General features: G+C 44.2%; 1 protein-coding gene across 1 annotated transcript; it reads right to left on the bottom strand.

The window, feature by feature from the left end:
- Window positions 1-224: 224 nt before the first annotated feature.
- On the bottom strand, window positions 225-24,386 carry gas2l1 (growth arrest-specific 2 like 1). Its single transcript, XM_086206143.1, has 5 exons — window positions 23,101-24,386; window positions 12,476-12,583; window positions 7,637-7,733; window positions 6,312-6,603; window positions 225-4,936 (listed from the first exon to the last, which is right to left on the bottom strand). Exons 1-5 carry the CDS (start codon window positions 23,794-23,796, stop codon window positions 2,890-2,892), a joined length of 3,240 nt encoding a protein of 1,079 aa, XP_086062269.1. The 5' UTR covers window positions 23,797-24,386; the 3' UTR covers window positions 225-2,889.

The raw sequence follows: 24,386 nt of genomic DNA, 5'->3' as shown, positions 1-24,386 counted from the left end.
ACAGATTCATATATCCAGAGATATCGGTGCATATCCCTAGAGTCTTCAAAGCAGGGTGGAATCATTGGTTGTCAGTTTTTTGTTTGTTTTTCATTTTTCACAGCTAAACCTGCATGAAAAACATTCGTCTACCTAATCCATCAGCCCACAACACTCATTAATTCATTAAATCAATGCATGAACTTCAGAGGAAAAATATTTATTACAAGAACAACTTGATAGCATTTTTCAACTTCAAAAAAAAAAAAAACCAACAACAGTGAAATATTGCAGTATTGCTATTCCATACATACAAATTCCACAATGTCAAGCAAACTGTACATTTAACTTAAGTAGCTGAAGTGAAAGAAACATTAGCAAACAATGACCTGTCTGATTGTGGACATTCAGATTTTGCTGGTTTGGGCAAAGAAAGAAGAGAGTTTATTGGAATTTGAGGAGATTAAGAGAGGACAGTCACTTTTTAAGAGCCTGACAACTGCAATTCACAAACATGTCTGAATGAATGAATGAATTCATTAATGAAGTCTTCATTCTGTTGGCCGGGAGACTCTTTTTTTTTTTAACACCAGCTGCACAAAATGAAAATGTTTGTTATCAAGCCAAAAACAAATTTATGTTTAAAACATTAGCAAGGTGTAAAGCATAATAATCTGCTCATCGAAGTGAAACTACACATCAATATGGCATCAACATTACTGAGGCTGATGGTTTCAACATGTATGTGTGTAAAATCAGTTTAAAATTGACAATATTTCTAAGAGTATGCGTCTCTTTCCAGTTTGCTGTTAAGAAAAAAAAGAAGAATTCAGAATGTTTGTACATGCTGGGCCCCACCTCATTTAGATTTACCTCTAACACTTGAGTTCACTTACAGTACAGATGCCACTTGAGCCCAGTGGGGTTTCATTTCATAAATAAATAAATAGGACCAACATCAAACCCTCTTAACTCCAACTCTGTATACACGTTCATAAAGTATCTACACAAAGATATGTACCATTTTTTTTTAGCCCATTTTCTGTGTCAGTGCCCTGCAATCAGAGTTCCTAGCAATATGCTTTACTGTCTTTAACGGAATTTTTCTCCACAATCTGTGGGAGTATCAAAACCATTCTAAGACATAATTTCTTCACCCATTCTGTCATTCATAACATGTTGGAGCTGAGACTTCTGCAGGGCACTGGCACTACAATTCCCCCTTTTCCACTTTCAAAGAAATCCATACTTGTTAAACACCAAAAACAGACATACTGTAGCTTGAGTCTGGCCTTTCATACTGATGACAACTGAGCATGAGAACCTCAATATCCAGTTACAGCATCTATTATTCATGCACGGTTGCACACATGCAGAGACTGGAGTGCCAAAGCTATTCCTTATCCATCAAATGCCACCATATCAGAACATTGTAAGCCGCTTTACATCAATTAGCACCAGAACATGTCATTCTATAAGTGTGGAAGAATAAGTGCGTGTTGAGAAAAATGTTTTCTTTCCATCATGAAGACTGTTTTTTTCTTCATCCACTAGATGTCACCATAGATCACGCCATGTCTTCGCTAAGTAGGTCAACTGGTTTCTTCAGTTTCAAAACCGCTAATAGGATTTAAAGGCAATAAATCATATATCTTTATCATGAATTGTGCATCTAAGTCAAGTATCATTTGCAATTAAAATTGGCAATATTCCTCACATTTTATCCACATTCACATTCAATCTCTCTAATTAATGTTCTCATAAACCGTTAATGATGGCAATGGGGTGTTACCAAATAGATCTTGTTGAATTTGAACAGAAACATTCAAAAACTAACCTGCGAATAAAAGTTAAGGCAAAGGGAATTGTCAAGGCATTTTCAATACCAATTTTGCATAGCTAAGGCCGCACAGAACTTAATACAGCAAATATGTACATTATCATGTATATCCAATGCCTTTTATGTACAAAGAACCCACATCCCTCAATCATGTATTTACACATTCAGTCTCCTAATGTATCCATGTATATTTAGCACTGTATCCCCGAGGACAGTTTGGTCAGAGGAAGAACTCTCAACGTTTTCTGTTTCAGTGACAATGACAAGAAAGCAATTTAACCTTCATTGGCCTATAATATTTGAACCTCTATTCCACTTGAAACTTGAAATAAAGTTAAAATATTTTACTGCATTAAACATAATCAGGAAACTCTCTTAACAATTAAAAAAAAAAGAAGGTATTATCTGATTCAACGAAGTGATTGTGAAAAGGTGACATCACACACAAATACAGCAGACAACTGTACAGAGACTGATACATCTAGTGCTCATAAAGTCAGGCTAAGGATTGAGATACCATTGTCTATGTTACCTATTACTACACTGTGAGTATGTGTATACTGAGTCATATATGAAGACCACTAATGTGAAGAGACTGAGATGGTCAGTGTCGTTTTACCAGTATTCTGACTATCGAGACGGTTGTGAACCACAAGAGGGAGCCAATCCATCTGACTAAGTGTTGAGAGTGTGAGTAGAGATGCGGCTTTCAATCTCTGGCACTTTACCATGCCCCTCAGTGGGGCACATGGCAGCACATATGTTCTCTCTATCGTTCTGTATTTGTCTTGCAAAGAAAGAAAACAACAAAAATCTAATGATTGGCAAAATCATCCCCGAACACACATTAAAATGACAACAAAAGTAATACGAAAAACCATTCCTTTGGTAATAAATAGTTTGGCTTGAGTGCAAAATAAAAACATCGTGAACCCTATGTAGTTATTCAGGGTAGAGACTAAGTGAAAAAGAAAAGTGTGACATGCAGGGAAAACAGTCTTAAGTCTTTTTTATACACAGTAGTCAATGTTCAGGACAACAACCCCTTTGTCACACCCTTCGGTTCTGTGCTACATCCAAGCTTCAGTGTCCAGGCTCCCTGACTGTCCAGGGTAGGAGCATTCTTTGTTGCCCATGGCTTGAGAATGTGGCTGAGCGTGAATTATGTCTGTGATGGCCTGGTGAAGGTTCTTGCATGTGCGACCAGCAGAGCGGGAGTTCTGAGGGGAGAGCGGTGGAGTGTGGCAGGGTGAAAGTGTGTCATTAGCTTGCAGATCTCTGTAACTGACTGGCGTGGGGATGCGTGAGGGGCTGTTCTCTGGCCTGTTGTCAATGCGAGGCCTGATCCTGGGTCTAAGTTTGTGCTTAGAGATAGAGTTCATGCTGCTTGACTTCTTTTGCCCTTTCTTTGTCTGCAGCACTTCTCCACCTGTGTCCCCGTTGGCCAGGGGTGAAGATAGTGGTGGGGATTCAGAGCGGGATTCGCTTAGACTGAAGCACATTGAAGAGCTCTCACTGGAGGAATCCTGGAAGGAGCAGTCCTCTGATGGGGGAAGAGGGATAGGTGACGGACAAGCCTCTGGGGGTGGGAGGTCATCACAGTCATCACCATTTTCCACATCACAGGGTAAATTTGGCTGGTGATTCTCCAGAGGAACATCTCCTTCAGGAGCTGTGCTCCAACCAAGCTGACCCCGTTGGCCCCCCAACACCTGCATCGGAGGGCATCCTCCATGATCTCCATTCATAGTCCGATTGAAGAAACGAGGTTGTGAGGGTACTTGATTAGCCAATCTGCTGGACTCAGAGTCTCCAAAACCAGGCTGGCAAGAAAGGTGTTCCCTCTCCCCCATGGGGCTAGAAATGGCTGGGAGCTTCTTCAGCCCCACTCCGCTTTCGCCCCAGTGTTCAGGTTCAGCTTGACCAAAGTTTTGTGGTCCTCCAAAATTGTGTCCATAAAGTGAATTTAAGGGGTCCTCTGGGGGGAAGTGGCGAAGGTTAGTTCTCTTGGATTCCCGAAGGTCGGGCAGAGTTCCTATCTTTGCACCTACATTCAAGGATGAGGAGGAGGAGTTAGATGAGGAATAGGCTGAGTCAGTGACATTAGGATCAGTGAGCACTGGCACTGAATGTGTCCCAACCGCCTGCTGGGTCATTCCAACGGGGGTTCTACTTGATACCCCTCTGGCTTGCTGTGTGTTAGCTAAGAACTCAGCCTCAAAGCTACGATACAGATCCTGCTCCCTCTGTGGATCTAGCATTGGCAACATCTGGAAGCCAAAGCCTTGCCCTTCCTCCTCAGGCTCCTGCCGGTCTACCCCTGGCCAGTTTCTGTAGTGGCCTCTCCCATTAGAGCGAGGGCCATGTGAAGGTCGAGGAGACCGGACCGCATGGTGGTGAGAATTGCGGGGAGATGAATGTGGGGAACGCCGACCTCCTGAGCTGACTGGAGGCAGAAGCCTGCCTTTTCCTATGGAGGGTGAGCGGGGAGCAGGAGGTCTGGGAGTATTTATTATTTTCTTACTAGGGCTGTTGTTGTTGTTTTGGACTCCTTTAACTGGTGAGTTGGAGCATGAGGATGACTGCCTTTTGGTGAACACACCACCTACTCTGGGGGAAGACGGTGCCACTTGTTTGGCCCGTGGGTCCTCTCGCCTGTCTGCTGGTAGACGCTGAGGAGCAGGCACCGGGCTGGTATCCCTGGACCGCGTACGGCTAGGTAACTTACTCTGACTATGAGAACGAGGAGCATGGAGTCTTCTCTGGCCTTCACCTCCAAGGGAGCGGCCTCTCTCTGTACGTGAGGTCCGTATTCCATCAGAGGATCCTTGTGGTGGATTAGGTTTGAGTATTGAAGCAAGCGTAGAGCGTTCCCGAGACTGGCTGCGTGCACGGGGCAATGTGGGACGCTGGGGGGTCTGATTTCCAGTCACAGGTCTCTCAATCAAATGCTTGCCCTCTTTGCGGTTGACGAGCAGGACAACTTCTTCACCAGAGCGGTGGAAGGGACCGCCAAGAGAGTGCCGTCCTCCTCCTCCTCCTCCCTTAGAGGAAGCTGTAGAGGAGTCACTGTCTCCAGACAGACGCCTGGTCACTGGCAATTTAGTCTCTCTATTCCTACAACATGGAGAAGAAAGAAAGAGTCATTTATATTTAGAATACCATATCCTCAAAATCTCATGTGTGTCTCTCTCTCCCTAAACAAGCAACAGATTTGGTCTAACTGACAAGAAGCTTGGTGTTTCTTGGAACAGTGGACAGTGACAGCTAGGGGGATTATAGGCAAGATGAGAACAAGTGGGGGCAGGATTAGAAGTCGTGTACATTTTCTAACTCAACCCACAGCACTGCCCTCAACTTTCTCAACATGAAAACATTCCTCTATAATGCACCAGTGAGACCATCCTGATGAGGTACATTCCTGTCGTACCCATTTGTGCATCAACGTATTCTTTAACAAGTGTTGAAGTTTTGAAATTCCTTTCACTTAATTTAGTAATGGCATCAGGTCAAAGTCTTGCTTTCATTTAGATCATGGACTTAATTAGTGTTTTATGGTACCAAACACCAAGAGATTAGTTCTCTATAAACTGCCACGGTAATTTGCGTGCATGGAGACCAGTCCACCTGTTGACCTACTTCTGCAGTTAGCTTTGAGCAGTTGTCTAGGGATTGTTGTCAGATTACACTTTATCTAGTCTGGCGCACTTGAAAAAGGATGCCCCACCCACACAGAGTTAATTCGTATGAGCTGTTAGTTGCCTTGACGTCTGGTCTGAGCCATCGCTCTGTACAGAAATGAGAAAACACTGGCTAGAAGCCAAAGTAAGCCACCACTCAGCTGCTAACTGTGTTCCACAATGTTGCCCTGACATATTTGGAAGTCAATGAACTAAACTTTGTTTTAAACCAGCTTCTGGAGGAACATAAATACCCGCCTTTCTTTATGTTCCAGAGAAAGAGCAACATACATGGCCTGAACGTGCAACTGATCTAGATTTTACACTTTTATCTTATCACTGATATGCCACTTCAGTAGCACATGAGAGAAAACTTGGCTTGGCTTTTGCAGACCATCTATTTGCCGTGGCAAGAAAAGGAAAGCCTGAGCGAGAAACTCAAAGAATCACAGCCATGTTTGCTGGCCTTTAACTGAATGAGAAGAGAGATGACTGCTGAGAAACTTAATTGACATTATTAACTTTGACCTTGTGGCCACTAGAAAGTACTGCACAAAGGCTGTGTGAGATGGATTTATCAGGGCAATGTCACCTGAGCTTAGATAAATCTGCTCTGGTCTAATCTGTGGCTTCCTGACATGTGCATATGCTCAGTTATGTTGGTGTATGACTTTCTGTCTGTCTGCCCATCTGCAGCCACTAAAGAGCAATAGGCAAAAAGTGAATGTGACCTGCCAGGGTATTTGTGAGGTATTATTGTCTTATCATGGTAACACACTTATCCACACGCTGGCATAAACATGCACACTCACCTGAGAGGATTAAAGTGGCGGGGTTCTGAGCGGTCTCGTGGCGGTCGTGGGTGTAGAGTCCGAGAGTCTAGCTCAGAAGGGTTCTGGGAATGGCCGGGCCGCGTGGAGGAGGAGGAGGCACACGGAGCAGAGGGGGGCTCCAGGGAACGCCTGTCAGGGGGTTTGTAAGGTGCGATGCCATCATTTCGCCAATGTGGACCTGGACTAGTGGAGCGGGAAGAGTGTGCACTGGAGGACTTGCTCTGGGCTCCTTGACCTTGACCGCTGGCTTTAGCCTGATGGTAGCGGTGGGCTGGAGCAACAAAAGGAAGCATGTGGTTGAGTCAGACGTCTCACCATCGTTCCCAGACAGCCTGTAAAAATACCTGCAGCTTTACCAAGAATGATTACCACTTTCAAGGATTGAAATAATGATGAGACATCTAATAGCACTTGAAAGCTAATCCACTCCATACCAAGCGGTTTTAAGCCACAGAAGAGATTTTACATTACAGGTTGTTGGTTCTCTATGTATAATCATTTATCACTACATGATCTTCAGCACCACTTCTCCAGCTCAGAATAAAAATAAAAAAAATTCAGCTTGTTTCAGCTGTCCAGATGTGTCAGTCTTTGACATGAACACATAAAGGAGGAAGCTCAACAAGAGGAACGTCAGTATTTACCACTGTGATGCTAATCAAAGCCTGTGTGAACAGGAAGTCAAAGAGGACACGAGCCCAAGGGGGAAACTACAGTGCCAGCACTGATGCCATTTTGGACTGAAGGGGGCAATGGAAACAGAAAAGAATCATGTCAAAAGTCGGGGCCATTAAATTGCCTGACAAGTCACCATATATTTGCCCAATCGCAACTTTTCCAGTCCAAAAATTACACACAATCCTTTGTTCCAGTGCTGTAACGGAGAGAATAATTAGCTTTCTGGTTATCGTAAGTTCTTTGGCCAAGTGTTCAGGCCAGGTGTGCGCTTTATAATGAAACAGCTAGTCTTCCATTTGACATTGTTGCTACACAGATGTGGTGTACAGTCAGGTAATTCCACAGGCTGCAAACTATTAACTTGCATCATTTGCTCGCCTTACTTTTCTTGGCTAAAAGTAAAGTGGGGGTCAGAATGAAATCGACTGTTGCTGGATGACAAACAAAACAAACACCACATGAGATGTGAAAGAATTGAGAGTGGAACAAATGATAGAGTCATCATTTCTGACCTTCACAGTGTACATCAGATGTGAGTCTTTTTTATCTTTTATAACTGTAAATGTGAATTATACAAAGATAAAATTGTTCGTAAGGGACTGTCAGGGGACAGGAAGTGAGCTCACCAAAAGCAGCACAGCGACACGGGTCATGCTTGTCCAAATAGTGCTCTAATGTGTCCCAGCCCCCTCCGACACGCACCATCACATGAGTACGAAGGACCTGAGGGGAGAGAACAAGAGCGATTAATGGACAAGTAAAATGGTAAACCTTTTGATATACTGCACTTACCACACACACACTGCACAACAAGTCAATAGATATGCAAATCCCACGAGTGGAACAGCTTGCTGAAGGCTGGCTGGACCTCCGTGTTACATAACATGATGCACCCCTGCCTGTGCCCCTACTCTCCCTCCCCCACGCCTCCTTTCTCCTACATCACCCCCAGCTGCTGCCATTATGAGGGCCGTTCATTGCCATGCCAACTCACCATTAAATAGCAAAAGGTGGCATAAGAAAGAGCCACTGTGCTGTGAAAGACACTTTTTTCCCCCTCTTCTCTCATGCCTCTGGCTCCCCCGTGTTTTAAGGGCAGCAGGCTGAATTAGCATGGTAACCATTCTCTTCTGCTGTCCTCACTGAGACTTCAGTTATCGGCTCATGGAGCAGGGAAGGGAGGGGGCCAGGATAGCCAAACGGGGGGGGGGGGGGGGGGGGTTTGGATATGTCACTTCCTACTTTCTGCTGCTTTTTAAGGCGCACACATCCTTAAGATGAGTCTGCCTCCAGGCGGGGGCTGGCTTCACTGAGGCCTGATGTGACAGCCCTGTGGATGCATCCCCCCTGACTCGGGTTGTGTAATAAGGTCTGCCAGCCACATGTTTTAAAGGTTGTGGATGTGTCTCTGGCGACAGGCAATCCGTGTGGGCTGGCCCTGAGTTTATTTCCAGCAAATCACACGTGGCATTGCGTCTAATCACCAAGTTCCTGACTGTGATCAGGGAGAGGCCTCAGATATGGCACGTATACAAAAGTCTGATCCCACCTTCCCAATCCCTGCCAGTCCTCTAGTCGGTTCATCTGCCTCACACCGCTCCCCATCTGCATCAGATCAGTCAAAACAGCTGATCTGCTTATCTCTATCAGACCTGAGAGTATAAACAGCTTACTGTTCTGGCTTTAGGTCGGTAACAGGTTTACTGTTTGTGTGATACCAACCGACCATCGCGTGCCAGCAGGGATGTTTAGGTTTCATATCCAAATTGTTAAAGTCAGCAGGTTGTGGCAGCAGAGACAAAGACAGTTAACAATCAAAACACAGAAATTCCCTCACTTCATTTGTCATTTCTGACTCTTTGTGATCACATTTATTCCCATTATAGTGTTTACCGTGATGGCACCTCTGACATGACATCATATCATCACAGCCTCATACATCTAACAGTATCCTCAGTGTTATCAGGGCCTGAGTCTTCCTCCTCTTTCTTTATGGGAAATCTGACTTCCAATGCATGAAAATAAACCACGCTTTGCACAGAGGTCTGGTCTATGCCAAACCTCCTCAACTTGCTATATATGCCAAGTGTCCTGCTGGCAGTGCTACAGCAGCCATTGAAAGTTGCAATTTTGAAGTAAATTGCTGTTTTTCCTCAAAAAACTGTAATATCTATTAAATCTATTTCTGACCACTTCAGTTCAGTTGATGCCAAAACGCTTCCTTTTTGTCCTCCACAAATAATCCAGATAGCTACTGGATTTGTCAAAAATTGATCCCCAAGTGCAATAACCCTGCTTTGGTGTAAACACTACTGTAAGTGGCTGCTGCAAATTCTTGCGAAATTAATCCATAATCTTCATGAAAGAGACAAAAATTCTCATTTTGTGGTCGATGTATTAAAGGCCAGTTGCAGAATCTCAAAAACAGAATAAAAAAAAACAAAACGCTTGAAATTCTGTCCTGGTGTAAACTTCTGCCGTCAGTGGAGAGCTCCTAGGAACTTTGGCAGATAATGGACATCCAAATAAATCAGCCGAAAATGTTTTGTGTAAATGCTCAACTATGGAGTGAATTATCAAGGATCGGTAAATACTAATTGACCAATCCTACTTCCTAGTCCATCCAATGACAGAATTAGACTGTATAATGATGATAATTGCTATCTATGCGTGAAATGCAATACTGAAACACACCCTCCCCTCAAAAAAAAAAAAAAAAAAAGTTCCCAGGCTGTGAAATTTAATACTCATCAAATATTCAGTAAGTTTAAAACTTTGGTGACAAATATTAGAGTAGATTAATGCCACACCAGGAGAAAAACATAAAAACATGTACATTATTCAGCATATAAACTCATTAATCTTTGCATTTTGCAGCACATAAAATCCCAAAGTGAAAGATCGAAAAAGCAGCATCTTGCAGGTCTTTGTTGTGTTCTCTCAGCTGAGTGCATATTGCCGACATGATAATAATAATCCTGCGCCCACTGAAGGGGCTGAGAGGCTGGATAGATGTTTAGGGACCATGTTTCACTTCAGATCTATGGCTCACTGCCTGATTTCCCAGCCACTGAAGATGCATCTTCACTAGTGGAGTGAGACCCAATCCCTGTTTCTATGGCAACGGCGAACAGGGAGCCTTCTTGTCATTATTTTGAGGACGTGTTGAACCAATTTCATTCTGAATTTTGTTGGCCGATCAAAAAAATTAAACTCGACACTTTATTAACTCCCCCTCTGTTCATGTGGCCTGTTCACCCTCTTGCTGTTGTTTTTTTTTTTTTTCATTTTATCCCCTAATTCAGCCCAAGATCCTCGTCACAGATCTGGCAGCTGCAGGGATCGTTGGCTTTGACAGCGGCTGCCCATTTCCTCCCTTCAGAAGAATACGGGAAGTGTGTTGGCTGTGTTTGTAGCTGCTCGGGCATATGCATAATCACTGTCATCCTCGGTGAGGACTCGGGGGGTGGGGGGTGGGTGGTGGGGGCAGTGTGAAGAGAGTGATTCTGACGAGTCGAAGGCTCCCAGACAAACACAAACAAATACACACTGACAACATGCTTCATCCCCGAACAGGTACATCAAAAAATGTGTGTCCTACTTAAAATGGCTATAAAAAAATCCCACTCCAGTTGTTAGGGCTGCATACAAATGATAAGGGCTTGATTCTCTTTAATAACTTTTTTTCTATCTACCTACTCTTTTTCTATTTAAATGCAGGGAAGAGTGTGAATATATTTTTCAAACACTACAATTCCACTGATATATGTTACATTAATATAAGCAATTATTACTTGTTTTGTAAAGCATTCTTGTATTTCTGGAAAGTAGGAAAAAGATCAAAATAATTGTTATTAGTAGTAGTGGTAGTTGTAGTAGTTGTAGTAGAAGTAGAAGTAGTGCATAATACAGTTAAAAATATGATTATTGAATCCTTCATCTTGCAAGACTTTTTTCTGACCTACTATAATGACGTTTTTTTTATCTAAAATGAAGAAAATATTCATGCAGTGTTTTTTAAAAGTATTATAAACACACACACACACACACACACACACACACACACACACACACACACACACACACACACACACACCCTCCTTCAGGACTTCTTGAGTCGATGTACAGCACATTATGTAGAAATCATTGTTTCTCCTCTGGGGCGTGTCCCATATAGAGCGTATCACATCCCCTCGTCTCGGCATTACGGTGCCTCACTGAGGGACGAAATATTGACACGAACAGTCAGACTATCCTGTAAAATGCACACAACTTTGAGTGCTATCTAAAGACTCCATTAATCTAACCGGGGAACCTTTTTAGGAAAGTGAGACCAAATCGATGAGTGGTGTCCACCAACCTTCTTACCCGGTCCCTGAAGCTGAAACTGAGACCAAGTCCAGCAGAAACAAGCTCCAGCCAAGATAAAGTCAGAGGCAGGAAATGACCTAAAGCTCTATTTGTGTCTCACTGGAGAAAAAGAACAGTCCTGGGAGCGGGCCAGCGCCAGGCAGTTTGTAAACAGTCAAAAGAGACAGAGAAAAGTCACGGTGGCGTTACATATAAGGTAGACTTTCAGGCTGCAGCCAAACAGCTGAGTGGCTTATCTGTTGATACATCTAGAAACCACATATGATGCCATATGCCAGCACCATATGGCTCCATGCAATTACTGCAGGCCTCTGAAAAACACACCTAATAATAGTGACTTAAAGGATAATTCCTGTTGATTACAACCTGAGCTTTCCATTATGATAACCTTGAGCATGTACGCTATCACACTGAAGCTATGAAAACACAAACTGCCAGGATTATCAAACACTTTAGCCAAATAAGACAATTTGTGTGGATTTGGAAGATATTTCAATAATAATTGCTCACTGAGAGGAAAAACATGTGCACAGAAATACAGAAATCTCAGACGTGAACTACTTACAGGTAAAATTGTCTCATATTTTTTGTGATTTTGCATCGTATCACTTTATTGCACAACATCATTTCACATATAACTACAGCTTTACCTGATTTTCAGGGATGGTGCTTGAACTGAGAGAGTAAAATATTGTTACATCTGCCAGTATTCTTTTGCACTGATCCTGTAAATGTATTATCAACAACTGGAGGCAGGATATTCTACATTTATACATAAACTTTATTGTCCAAAAAGAATCATTTGAACTCCTCCACGTGGCCTTTTCTGAATTTTGTTCAGTATAAAGGAAGTTTTCGTATGGGACAACACAGGCGCTGAGACCTATATGTTAGGCTTCCATCAAAGAAGCTGTGAAACTGAGAAAACACCGTGAAGTAGTAATTTTATTTTCAACATAATGCTCAACTATCTCTGAATTGCTGGCCTGTCTTTAATGTATCAGCATGAAAAGGAGACAAAGTCAGGACTCATGATGATGATGATGAAGATGATGATGATGATGATGATGATGATGATGATGGAGAAGACCTACCCTTATGAAGATCAGCGCACTGGAGTCTCCCACTTTGTATTTCCCCTCTGACACCTTGATCATAGGAAACTGAGCTGGACAGGAACACTGACCAAGAATCTCACGGACCTGAGGAGAACAAAACATGACACACACACACATCAGAGGAACTTCCCGGTGACCCCTTCCTGTTCTTCAGGTCAGTGGGCTCATATGAGTCATGTTAATCTGTAATGGTGACAAAGAACTGCTGGTCTTAAGAGTCAGAAACACAATGGGTCTTCTATGGTGCTAGCTGCCTTCCCATATGAGGTTGTCAGAGTGTGTGTGCGTCATCTTGCCAACTCCTCTGGGTGATAGAGTGCCCCACCCTTTATCTTACCACATTAAAAGCCCTGCCCCGCCTCAGCTCTCAAGAACATTTTGGTAATTTAGTGTACCGCAAAGTGCTATAAATGCACAAAAACACACGGTATGCGGACAATGAAAACTCTGGTTGTCTATCTCTCCAGGACTTGACATGACATCGTCTGTGCCTATGACATCATAAATGCTGGAGAGCAAGAGCTCAGAGAGCAGACTGTTGGTAATGATGTCATCGAGCCTGTGCTTCCAGCTGGGTTTTGAATTGAGAGTCAGAGCTGGTGCCCTTGCTGTGGTTGGGGCTGCTTATTAGGCAACTGAAGTCAGACACAACTGCAGGGTGGAGTGAAAGCCGCCTGTTCTACACAGGCTCTCCCAGGATTGGACAACTTGGATGTTTTTCTTGGCGTCTCTGTCAGACATAGGCGTGTGGGCACTTGTCGACCAGAAGCAGGAGAAAGTAGAGCAGCAAAATGGACAGAGGAAAGAGGAGGAAAAGGAAGAGAATATGTGCTGAGTTGCAAAGGAAGCTGCTGAAAGTCAAGTGGTGTTGCTGATTCTATTGACATTATACATTTTTCTCTGAAATTTGGTGTTTTTATCAAGAGTCACAATACAGATTAATCTGCTTAAAGTCTGATTGACATGAGCCATCATCAGACACTGATTCATGTGTGACTAAATCTTGATTATTGCAAGGAACTGCGGGTCAGTTCTTTTCTAAGTGAGCTCCACCTACTTCAAACCAGTTCAAAAACACAAAGAAAACTGGAAAGCACTCAGAAAACACACACGTCCCTCTGGTTCCTAATTCAAGCTGCAAGCAGTGAAGCCCAACATTGGCTTGATCTTGCATGACGGAGCAGATTCATGCGTGCAACATGGTATGAAATATCATTTCGGCGACACTCAAGAACACATATGATGTTGTCCAACAGCGAGTTTTTGATGTAAATTAAATGTTTGTTACTTCAGGGTTACTTCCTATAACCACTAGGTGGCACATTGACTATAACTTGTAGTCTCGATCCCCTCAGACTGGGACTCCAGTCAAATCTGTGGAGTTTGGAAAACTCCTGATCATGTGGAGTCCAGAGACTACAGCTTCTTGTTCTACGGTGAAATTGCCTCGCCACGATAACATCACTTAACACATACTCCCACTAACACATCGCCAAGTTCTTACGGTGTTTCTGACTGCATATGTGATGGATCTCCCTCAAGGAGAAATGCATGAAACGGTAAAACAATAACACTTAGTCGTAACTATTTCCTGTTGCCACCAGGCGGTGCTATGACTAATCAACCCCAAAGTTCAATGGGTCTCACCTTGGTCCATATTACACCTCTCCATCAAGTTTGGTTGAAAATCAGCCAAAAAGATTTTGCACAATGCTGCTCACAGTCAGATAAACACCATCAAAACCATGACCTCCTGGCTGGCACATTAAAGGACCAAAACTTTTACAGATATGGCAACAGATAATATTTATAGTGCAGAAAAAAGGCCCCCATTGAGGGACTTAATTACCCACTTGAGCCTACTTGCATTGTCTATCATCCAATGATCAGATGGATATTTTAAATCTCTATACCTTTCTGCTGTCACTGCAGTCTAAGGCTTCGTTTGGTTGACTGTATAAGGCTTTACTTTAATGCTCTAATGGAGGGGGGTCAATGCCAGTCTCCTCATAAATAAAGCTTCTGCGCTCAATGACCACTTGTGGGCTCCTTCCTGTTTCAAATGTGTTTACGCAGGAGCCCATAATGTACAACGTTGACTGAGCAGTTTCCAGAACCTTTCAGTGATCACATATAAAGTTAGAGGCCAACGTCACGCCGTGAGCTCCCGCCCTGCTGTAGCTGCCTTCAAGGCTTGTTTATCATGACCTACAGCAGCTATTGTGGTGTATTCCACAGATTAGGGAGGCACCTTCTTATTTATGTGAAATAATACCCTCCTTTTTATCCCGTACTAATTAAAGAGGGTGAAATCGTTGCTAAGCCTCTCACCTGCCTCTCTAAAGCCCTTTTCTCTCTCTCTCATCTGCCCTGTTGTCTATAAGCTTTTATTTTTAGCCTGCGCACTAGCTGACCAGACCTAAATTTGTCTTTCTTTTGCTTACATTTCTACATCTGTTTGCCTCTCTCTCTCTTTCTCTCTCTCTCTCTCTCACTCTGTCCCTCCCTCTCTCTCTCTCTTTCTCTGCTCTGTCACTCCGTCGTTCATTCTGTCAGTAGGTGGACGAGCCCTGCTTGGAAAAACCCCGCACCACTGAGTTAATGGAACGATTACTATGGTAACAGACACACATACATAGCCTTACCCTTCCCTTTTTAACTGTACAGTTTGCCATCTTTTTTCAATCTTGCTACAGCAAATCCTTTCAGCTCTCCCTCTCTCTCTCTCTTCCTCTCTCTCTCGCCTACAACAGAGCAGATGAGGTCACACATTTTCCTCCAGAAAGAAGGTGAAAGACTCCCACGCTGTTTGTTATATACAGAGAAAAGTATTTTAATACCAAGTCCTGACATTTGAGGTATTTGCTCAGTAGAACCTTTGACTTAAAATGTGTGCACTTCCCATGTCTTCACTGTGTCAACAATGGGTGAACCAAAACACAGCAGCTATCACACACACACACACACACACACACACACACACACACACTAGAGTGAGATAAAGAGGGGGGGAGGGAGGAGAAAGTCAAGGTCAGGCAGGAAACATGCGGAAGTAGAGCTGGAACGCTGCGAAAAACTGAAGGATGAATTATGGATGCATGCTGGTCACATGACAGAGCTGCAGATGTTCGGAGAGGAACGAAAAAAGAGAGAGAAACAAAACGATCGGTTAGCCTGCCCCCAATACTGGAAAATGTACAGCATCTATTTTCAGATTGGACTGCAGAGACCAAAATAGAACAATTTTCATGATTAGAATATTGCTCTGAAATTTCCCTTTGATTTAAGATTATAAATTTCTTTCAAACATGGACGTATTCATGTTACGTCCCAGAGCTGAGACCAGGTCATATCTGCACAGCAGGAGTCAACAATCTTCATTCCTTTCCTTCCTGACCTGCAAACACATGAAGGCCCACTCATGGAGGAGATATGTCGATACCGAGGGCTGAGCTAGCCCTGGGGACGAGGAGGGGAAGTAGGAGGGGGAGAGATAAAGATGTTTGGATTCTATTCCCTATTGGACTGATTTGCAATATGGAGTAAGATTCTGCAATAATTCTGCAGGATGCTTGCCAGTATTGTTCTACTCTGGTAAGAAAATCTACTGCAGCATTCACTATTTAATAGGGGTTGCTATGTGAATGCAAAATGTGGTTTTGAAGTTTGGAGTGGGATGCAGTCTAATATTTGTCTATCCTCCTCATGAGTCAAGAAACCAGGTGAGACCACACAGCTTCATCCAACGTAGGTGTGCTGGCCTGCTGTAACTGGCTCCTTTTATGACTGTCACGCGGAGGATAATTATTGCTAACCTTTCGCAATAAAAAAACTGAAGATTACAGCAGCTCGTCACAAAGGAATTTACACGAGGCGTCTCCCGGATTTGAATCGTGTGGGAAGGGAGTTAATGAGAGAATAGATGGTGCTTTCACTAGAAAATTGGGATGATTAAAAGATGATATGGCACGACATGCAGTAATTTAGAGGTGAGTTTTATTTATTTATTTTTTTTTTTTTTAAAGGACAGAGTCTGCAATTCTTCTTGTCCTGGAGATCTCCTGTTATGACTGGAAACTTGTAAAGATAAACTCAACATCAGATTTGCACACACAGACATGGAAACTGGGCCCCACCTGCCTAGCAAGAGGGACCTTTCTGGATCTTATGGAGTTATTGCTTCACCAGCCCCAAGTGATAATTCTTTAAGCCAGTGAACACATAGCCTGCGCTCCAAAACACTGATGTGACAGTCTGTGCAAAGAAGCCCTGGGTGAATACCCGCGATACATCCCATAATGACTTCTTAGTACTGATCTTTAAACAACCTGGGAGGTGATATTTCCTCTGTTGGGAGGAGAATCAACATATCAGCGGTTAGAAACTTCTAACATGCTGGTTCAACAAGTCAGACCAGCAGGGACTTGACAGAAAAACAGAGCTGGATAAACGCCCCAGGGTCAGCTTTAAGGCCAGAATCCTTCCATGGCGGGAGGAGATAGTGTCATACTTCGGCACTGAGCACAAAAGAAGAAAGGTTACAGCAACACTGACATTTTCTGGCAGCATTGCATGAAAAGCCGCTTTTTATGCTAATGTAAGGATAAATCTAGCAGCTAGCTAGCTTAGCTTAGCAAAAACAGAGGGGAAAAGCAGCTATGTGTCTGTCCAACTGAAGCAATACACAGCAGTAGCTCACAATTTTGATGGACCATTTTCACCGCAGCCATTTTGACACGTTATTAGCTTGCTAACACCCGTAGGCTAATGGATGAAACGATTGACGGTGTGTCGTGTTTAGCATGTAACATGTAGCATTTGGCTGGCAAGCAAGCAAATTATCATGTCTCAGGCTCACCTTAATGGAAGAATGCCTTTGATTGATCTTATTAATTACACCTGTGTTTAATGACTAATCAAAATGGCTGCGGTGAGAAGGGCTTATTGGCCACAACAGCGCTTGGATCTACAGAACAGAAGGGATGACAAAAAGTGTGGAGTCAAAAGTGGCATCAATAAGTTCCTTGACAAGTTTTGGCATATTTAGCCATTTGTCTAATTACTTTGTAGTCCGAAATGGCAGAGAATGCTAGGTGTCAATGTTGCAATGGTACGACCAGTTAGCACTTCATATCAACTGTTTTTAACTATTCGTGAGCATTAGCGGTACTTGTAGCCTTTTGCTGAGCTGATGTTGCTAAGCATATATATGTATAGATGTGGGTAGTATTTCCCCAAAATTATCAATCTATTTCATTTAATGTTAATTTAAATATAAAAAATATTCCTTCCTTTCTTTGCATAATGGGAAGCAAACTCTCAGACTAACCACTTTGCAGGGCCTGCGAGGAACCTAATGGGCATCAAGTGATAAGGTGAATAACTAATATTCATTATTCAACAGTGTAATCATTCAGCGCAGGAAGTCAAATATCACTCAGCATCTCCCTTGTGACACCTGAGATTAGCGGAATCAATGGTGATTGAAGAATTCTTATCCTGGCAGTCGCCACCTGAGACCAGCTTGAGGAGGCTGTTGCAGAAAATACCCAGACAGCTCATGCAGACTGAGGCAGATCAACTCCCCATTCAATTACAGTCGTGCAACAATCAGCTAATATCATCAACCACTGTATTAAGACATAAAACAGGCTACATGTGAAGTGCAAAATCAGCTGTTTCTGCAGCCACTGAAATAAAGCAACGAGGAGCGGGATCTGCTCGGTGCTGCAGGGCATAAACATTTTTTTTTTAAAAATACTAAAAACATGAGAGCATGTGACAAAAGAGGGAGACGTACTGAGTGATGCTACGCTCCCTCAGCAAAGCGTGTGACCCAAAGCGAGGCACGATGACCTACTTTTGCCTTTCACTCGCTCTACTGTAGCGCTGCCTCCCAGAGTAGCATCCACTCACTCAGGTCTAACAGAGTGTACAGTAAAGTCACTCCAGGCACACTATCTTTTGTCTACTTCTACTTTATTTCCTGAATGCATGAGATGGATCATATGGTTAATGGAGCATGCAGACATATTGTGCACGTTTTCTCCCTTTTATCACCCCGACCCTGGGCTGGTGTCTCCATCCAGACGGTCTGATTGAGATGACAGCTTTTGATTACCTCCCTGTCATCAACGGCGCTCTATTCATTTCCACACTTCCTTCCTACCAGCAAGACATACTGTACAGCTTCATCATCCCCAGTGGAAGGAGAAGTGGGGGATGGGAATGAAGGTTTTCCACATGTATGAACTAAGCAAGGGCTGAATGTTGAAGCCTCGGGTGAGAAGAGACATGAACCAGTTTGTGTGAGTGAGCAGGAAGAAGAAAAGATGGTGAAAAGATGGTCCTTTGTCTTCAGATTTCTAAGCTTAATTACTACAACATATTGATGTCCATGCATGCAAAAAACACAGGAACAATTTGAGTGTCCATTATTAAAGGGGGTGGGGGGGTTCCTAAATTACTACATGCATTCTTAGCTTTTTCTTGTGTCTACAAATCAGCTGCAGGCCTAATGGCAACCTAGAAACACACAATACAAGATATAGGATAAAGATTCCCTGCTCACTGCCTTTATCCCATGCTAGTGATATGAGAAAATCTACTCAAATTATAGGATGAACTTTATGCGGACATATGCAGAAATCTGCATCTATCTGTGCAACTCCTGTGGAAATGCACCCAGAGGTGGGAACATTCAGACGTACACACCACTGAGTCAAATCACTCTGACGGAAATGAGACACTGGTTACTTCCTCAACATAGAATGGAAAGCCGTCCCACTGTGACATGAGTAAGAGGGTAAGGAGCAGAGCATTGGGAGACACACTCGTGAGTGTTTACATAACAGGTTGCTGTAACCAGGCAAGTAAACCGGATCTACCGTTGAGGACGACGCCTTGTTTCCCTACAGGTAGTAAAAGAAAAGCATCTCCTAACAGCGGCAGGAAAGCAATCGAGAAACACTCACTGACTACAGGTTCTCACAGGAACTGGCACTTAAACTGATCCTCTGTACATACAATGTTACTACGCTCATCAGAATAATGACATGTAATCCTATTAGTACCACACTTGTATTGTCTTGAACACAAGGAGATTAGTTTAATCATCCGACCAACAAACAACGCGCAGTTTACAGCGGTACGAATCTCAGAGATACCTTGAAACACCTAAAAGAAGTACCGGTACCCCTAAAAATTAAACTTGCTCTTGAGGAGTCCTCTAAATGCTGTGTAACAGAATTCAGGTGAGTTACCCCGCAGACATGTTAACCATCCATATGCTCATTTATCCACAAACACTGGGATCCGAGCAGGAAACAAAAGCACTTTTACATGCCCAGTCTGGCGCAACTGTGAACATGCATAGACGAGCTTGAGTTCATCGCTCTCATGCACGCTCGTTCACTGTGAACCAGAAATGTAACCGTTCGTCCTTTGCTTGAAACAAAGTGTTTGTGGATTACTGAGCATGTGGCTGCATAAAGAACACATGGATTATGCCCGACTATGCACTTGAGAGATTGTTAACAGACATTTTTGGAGCAGTTTTGCTGCTGTTAGCCATCAGTTGTTATTAGCTTCAAGCTAACTATATGCAGCTGATTCTTTCTGCGTTCTGCAGTCACAAAGAAACAATGCAGGAGGGAAAAAACTACATCTTCATGAGTTCAATACACCTATTTGTGAGCACTCGAAAGACAAATGCGTGATTGACGTAATACCTGGTCATGAATACTGCACAACAACGGAATTTTCCATGTTAGGCTCATGATCCTGTGATCAGCAGAAACAGCCATCATGATGTCCTCCACCCTCAGGTCAAGATTTTACACAGAAAAATGAATGGTGGGACTAGTTAGATGAGAGCTGAATGAGGCTGTTGTGTGTGTGTGTGTGTGTGTGTGTGTGTGTGTGTGTGTGTGTGTGTGTGTGTGTGCGCGCGCGCAAACTAGTGATTGCATAATGAATTGATGATGGCCTTTCCTCAATAATGTTATTGGACAGGACTAGACAGACACCACATGAATGGGTTGAGAAAGACTGAGAATAAAAGAGTTGATTCTGTTGAGCGTAATCCATCATGGAAACGACTCTGTCTGCATGACCAGCAGCAGCAGACACACAGTCTGGCATTGCAGCTGTGGACCAGTGAAAGTTTGCCCTTTAACGTTTTCTCTCTCTCTCTCGCTTCATGACGGATACTCATGACCGTAATAGCAGCAGTGAGGTTCCAGTAATTACCAGACACTACTCTCTCGTCAGGCCGTGACAGTCAATAAAAATATAAAGAAGTAAAGCAATTTGCAGGCTAAACTTTTTATGACAGACAGAGGAGCCTCACATCCAGAGCTCAGCCAGCTGACTGAGCAGGTTCAGATACAAATATTTAAACTCCACCGGTGGGTTGTTGGATCACCGGGCCATGAACGTACAGTACATGACACGTTGGAAAACAAAGACTCTCGCAAAACATTTCAAGATCCATCAGGCACAATTTGCGTCTCTTTAAGGATATTCAGGCAGACATAAGCACCTCCTACTGCAGTGTGTTCAAGAACCTAATAGACATAATGGCAATTCTGACATTTGGAGGGAAAACTTCTGTGCGTTACCTTCCAAAAGGGGCTGAAGCCAAACGTATAAAGGGACCGTGTTTTTTCCCCATAAATTGCCATGACTTTTCTACGCCTTTGAGAAAAATGTTTCATGTTTACACATGAAAAACACAGAAATCCATGTCCCAATTTACCAAAACTAAAATAAATTACAAGCTATGTGGTTTGATATGTGTTAAAGTGTAAAAGAGATTTATTTTTCTTAGTCCATCTTAACTCTTTACTCGCAGGTTTTTGTAAATCACGCCTTTTGCAAAGTTTGATAACTTTATGTAATTTTCACTCACTTTTCCAGGCCTTGAAATTGCCATTTTCCAATTCTTTGACTCTTGCAAGTTTTTTCATGAACCTTGTGCATCCTTTTTCTCTTCTGCCAACCACTTGAAGCCCTTTACGACACATTAACACACACACACACACACACACACACACACACACACACACTGGTATATAGTTGGCAGAGGGTGCTATGAAAGGTGCCAACTCGCTAACACACTCACACACTGATGGTGAAGGCATCAGGACCAATTAGTGGTTCAAGAACACGTCGGCACTCTGGTACTGGAGGCCACTCTACCAGTCGCTGCTTCTGAACATTCATCTTACTCTGGATATGAAGTAGTTTTCTGTGAATTTATAGGAGTGGTAAACTGAGTTGAAGGAAAATGTGGATTTCTGTTGAAAACTCAAAACTGACAAATTATGGGGGTGTATTCATCAGGAATTGTTCAAAAACTGCCCTTTAGTCTGGGTTTCTCATTCCAAGGCCCTCCTGTTTCTGCTAGCACTGCCCCGTTCTACCAGAGGAGGACGGGGAGACTGGAGGAGACACATGTTGACTGGGAATGTCACTTCCTGAAACAGTCAAAGCCTGTGAAATGTGTCTGTCCCTCGCCGTCTGACAGTGACAGGAATACAGTGTGATGCAGTCAGCTCACATATCCCTCAGTGCTCGGTCATATGAGTGTGTGTGTGTGTGTGTGTTTGTGTGTGTGTGTGTGTGTGTGTGTGTGTGTGTGTGTGTGTGTGTGGGTGCGCGCACGTTCTGACAAACTGAGCAAACATCCTCCTCCTCATGCTCGCCTATTTCAGTCCGCAGAGGTCAAACTAGAAGTGACCAGCATGACTGTGGTCCTCCTCCCCTCCTCTACGTCGTCCCTCCTCGCATCTTTGGTGTCAAAGCCCGACATTGTTCCTCTCATCAACGTGTAATTGTTAACTTCACCCCCCGAGCACATGTTGCGCTGGCCTGCTCATTAGCTTCGCCTCTAATGAGCTCTCTGCCTGTGTCGTGCGCTCGTGTCCAGCACACCCTGCCAAAGGTCAACCAGTTCAACCAGACAAACGGCAGGAGCTGATGGTTAAGAACTCTGCCGGCTGTGGGGGAGCAGCGAAAGAGTTGAATATTTAGTTTGAAAGTAGCTTTCTTCAAGGACTGACCACAGACACTCACAGGAGATCTCCGGGAATGCTTTGTAAGTTTCAACGAGAATGCAGGTGAAATGTCACTGAGCTGACCTTTGACCTCCCCTGTATGAGAAGGCAAGCTGTCACACACACATTCGCGCACAAGACCATACAGGTGAGGAGGAATTTACCTGAACTCTACTGTCAAGTTATGCACCCGGAGCGTGTTGAAGCTGCTGGTCGTCTCTCTGACACTCACACGCTACTTTGAGTGAAGGTGCTTCACTTTTAGCACCACCGTGTTTGACGGCGGGAGCGATACGGTGGAGCTGAGTCATGATGTCGTTGAGCACCAGACACAACACACACACACTAGCTTCTCTATTCAAGGGTGAAGACTGACCAGACTGTGGGAATCGTCTCTAGCCCTGAAGCGTGGAACTTCTGCAGCCTACGGGATGTCAGTGCGTGTTGAGCAGAGATGTTGTATTGTGTGACTCATAACCTGTGACGTAATTACGGCTCTTCAATACTGAGCTTCTGTGCTTGTTCACGTCTGGATCAACTCACCAACTCGTCCAAATTTCGCATGTCACATAAAACTCTCTTCTGCTGCCACATGAAGGGTTCTGGATCCGGTTCATCTTCCACACTGTGGCTGCTCTCCTTCCGACTGAAACACCTGCTTGGTGGGCTCTGCTCATCTGGCAGCCTTGCATCCATCCGCAGGCTCCCCTGGTCGCGGATCTCCTCCTCGATCTCCTCCTCTAGTTGGATCAACATGGGGGCCAACATGCCGAACTTGGAACCCCGACGCGCCACCTCGAGGAGACACAGAACAAAATTCTTCTCGTTGCACCTCTCCACCAAGTCGTTGGTCTCAAACATGAGGACGTCCTTGATCCACAGCTCCTGCCTGCACCAGCTGATGAAATTGGACACATTGTCCCGCGCAACAAACGAACCGGGGATGACGTTGCGAGACTGGAAGACCACATCCTTGGATGGCAGCTTCATGGACTGTGCAGCCTCCGGGTATTCCAGCTGGAAGTCTTGAGCGGCGCGGTTGACGTTGTTGGCGTGCCGGCAGAGAGCGCAGCCCGTCTCCAGGCCATCCATGAAGGTGTCCGCAGTGACGTCGAGGTCGTACAGGGTGTTCAGCCACTCAGCCAGGTCCTCTTTCATGGCGTACAGGTATTCCTCACTGGATTTGAAGGGCCGGATACTCTTGGAGGCGGCGGACTGGATGTTGCTCTGATCAGCCATATTGTCTAATTATGTATCAATAAAGTCTACTTGATAATTCCCGATTGTCTCATTGCGCTACTGTGCTCCAAAACCTCAGCTGTAAAACACAGCGAAATAACCGTGTGGACGCACCCATGCCGGTTTGCATGCGTGGTGTCTTCTCGCCAGGCTTTGTCTTGTCAGGGGCATATCGGGATGCGGAGTGGCCGTGGCGCATGGATGCGTTTTCCGGATGTCTCGGCGAAACCAGTTTCCTTTAAAGAGCGCATCACCGGGTCCCGGAGCGTGAATACAGACGTCCGGGACGCCGATACACACCCATCCGACGAGCAGTTAATCCACCCGCTGGCCGGTGGCTCCTCTTATCCACGAGAATCCACGTGTCAACATGTCTGTGCGTGTGTGTGCGTGTGTGTCAGATCCTCTGCGACCACTGAGCAGCACCGAGTCCACGGCTCATCCTCACGGCAAATAGGCTCAGCCCCTCTTGCACCGCCTCTTGCGCTGAATATGTTGACCTGGTGTAGCTTAGAGCAGCGGAGCGACGCGGCGGCACATCCCATTAGGAGGATCAGCGGCGGGCAGTGGAGGAAGCCTTAACCCCATGC

The sequence above is a fragment of the Aulostomus chinensis genome, chromosome 6 (assembly GCF_037954235.1).
Source record: "Aulostomus chinensis isolate RoL2024-O1b breed Wild chromosome 6, RoL_Achi_v1.0, whole genome shotgun sequence".
NCBI lineage: Eukaryota > Metazoa > Chordata > Actinopteri > Syngnathiformes > Aulostomidae > Aulostomus > Aulostomus chinensis.
The sequence above is the reverse complement of the archived record's forward strand: the minus strand, read 5'-3'. Positions and strand labels throughout refer to the sequence as shown.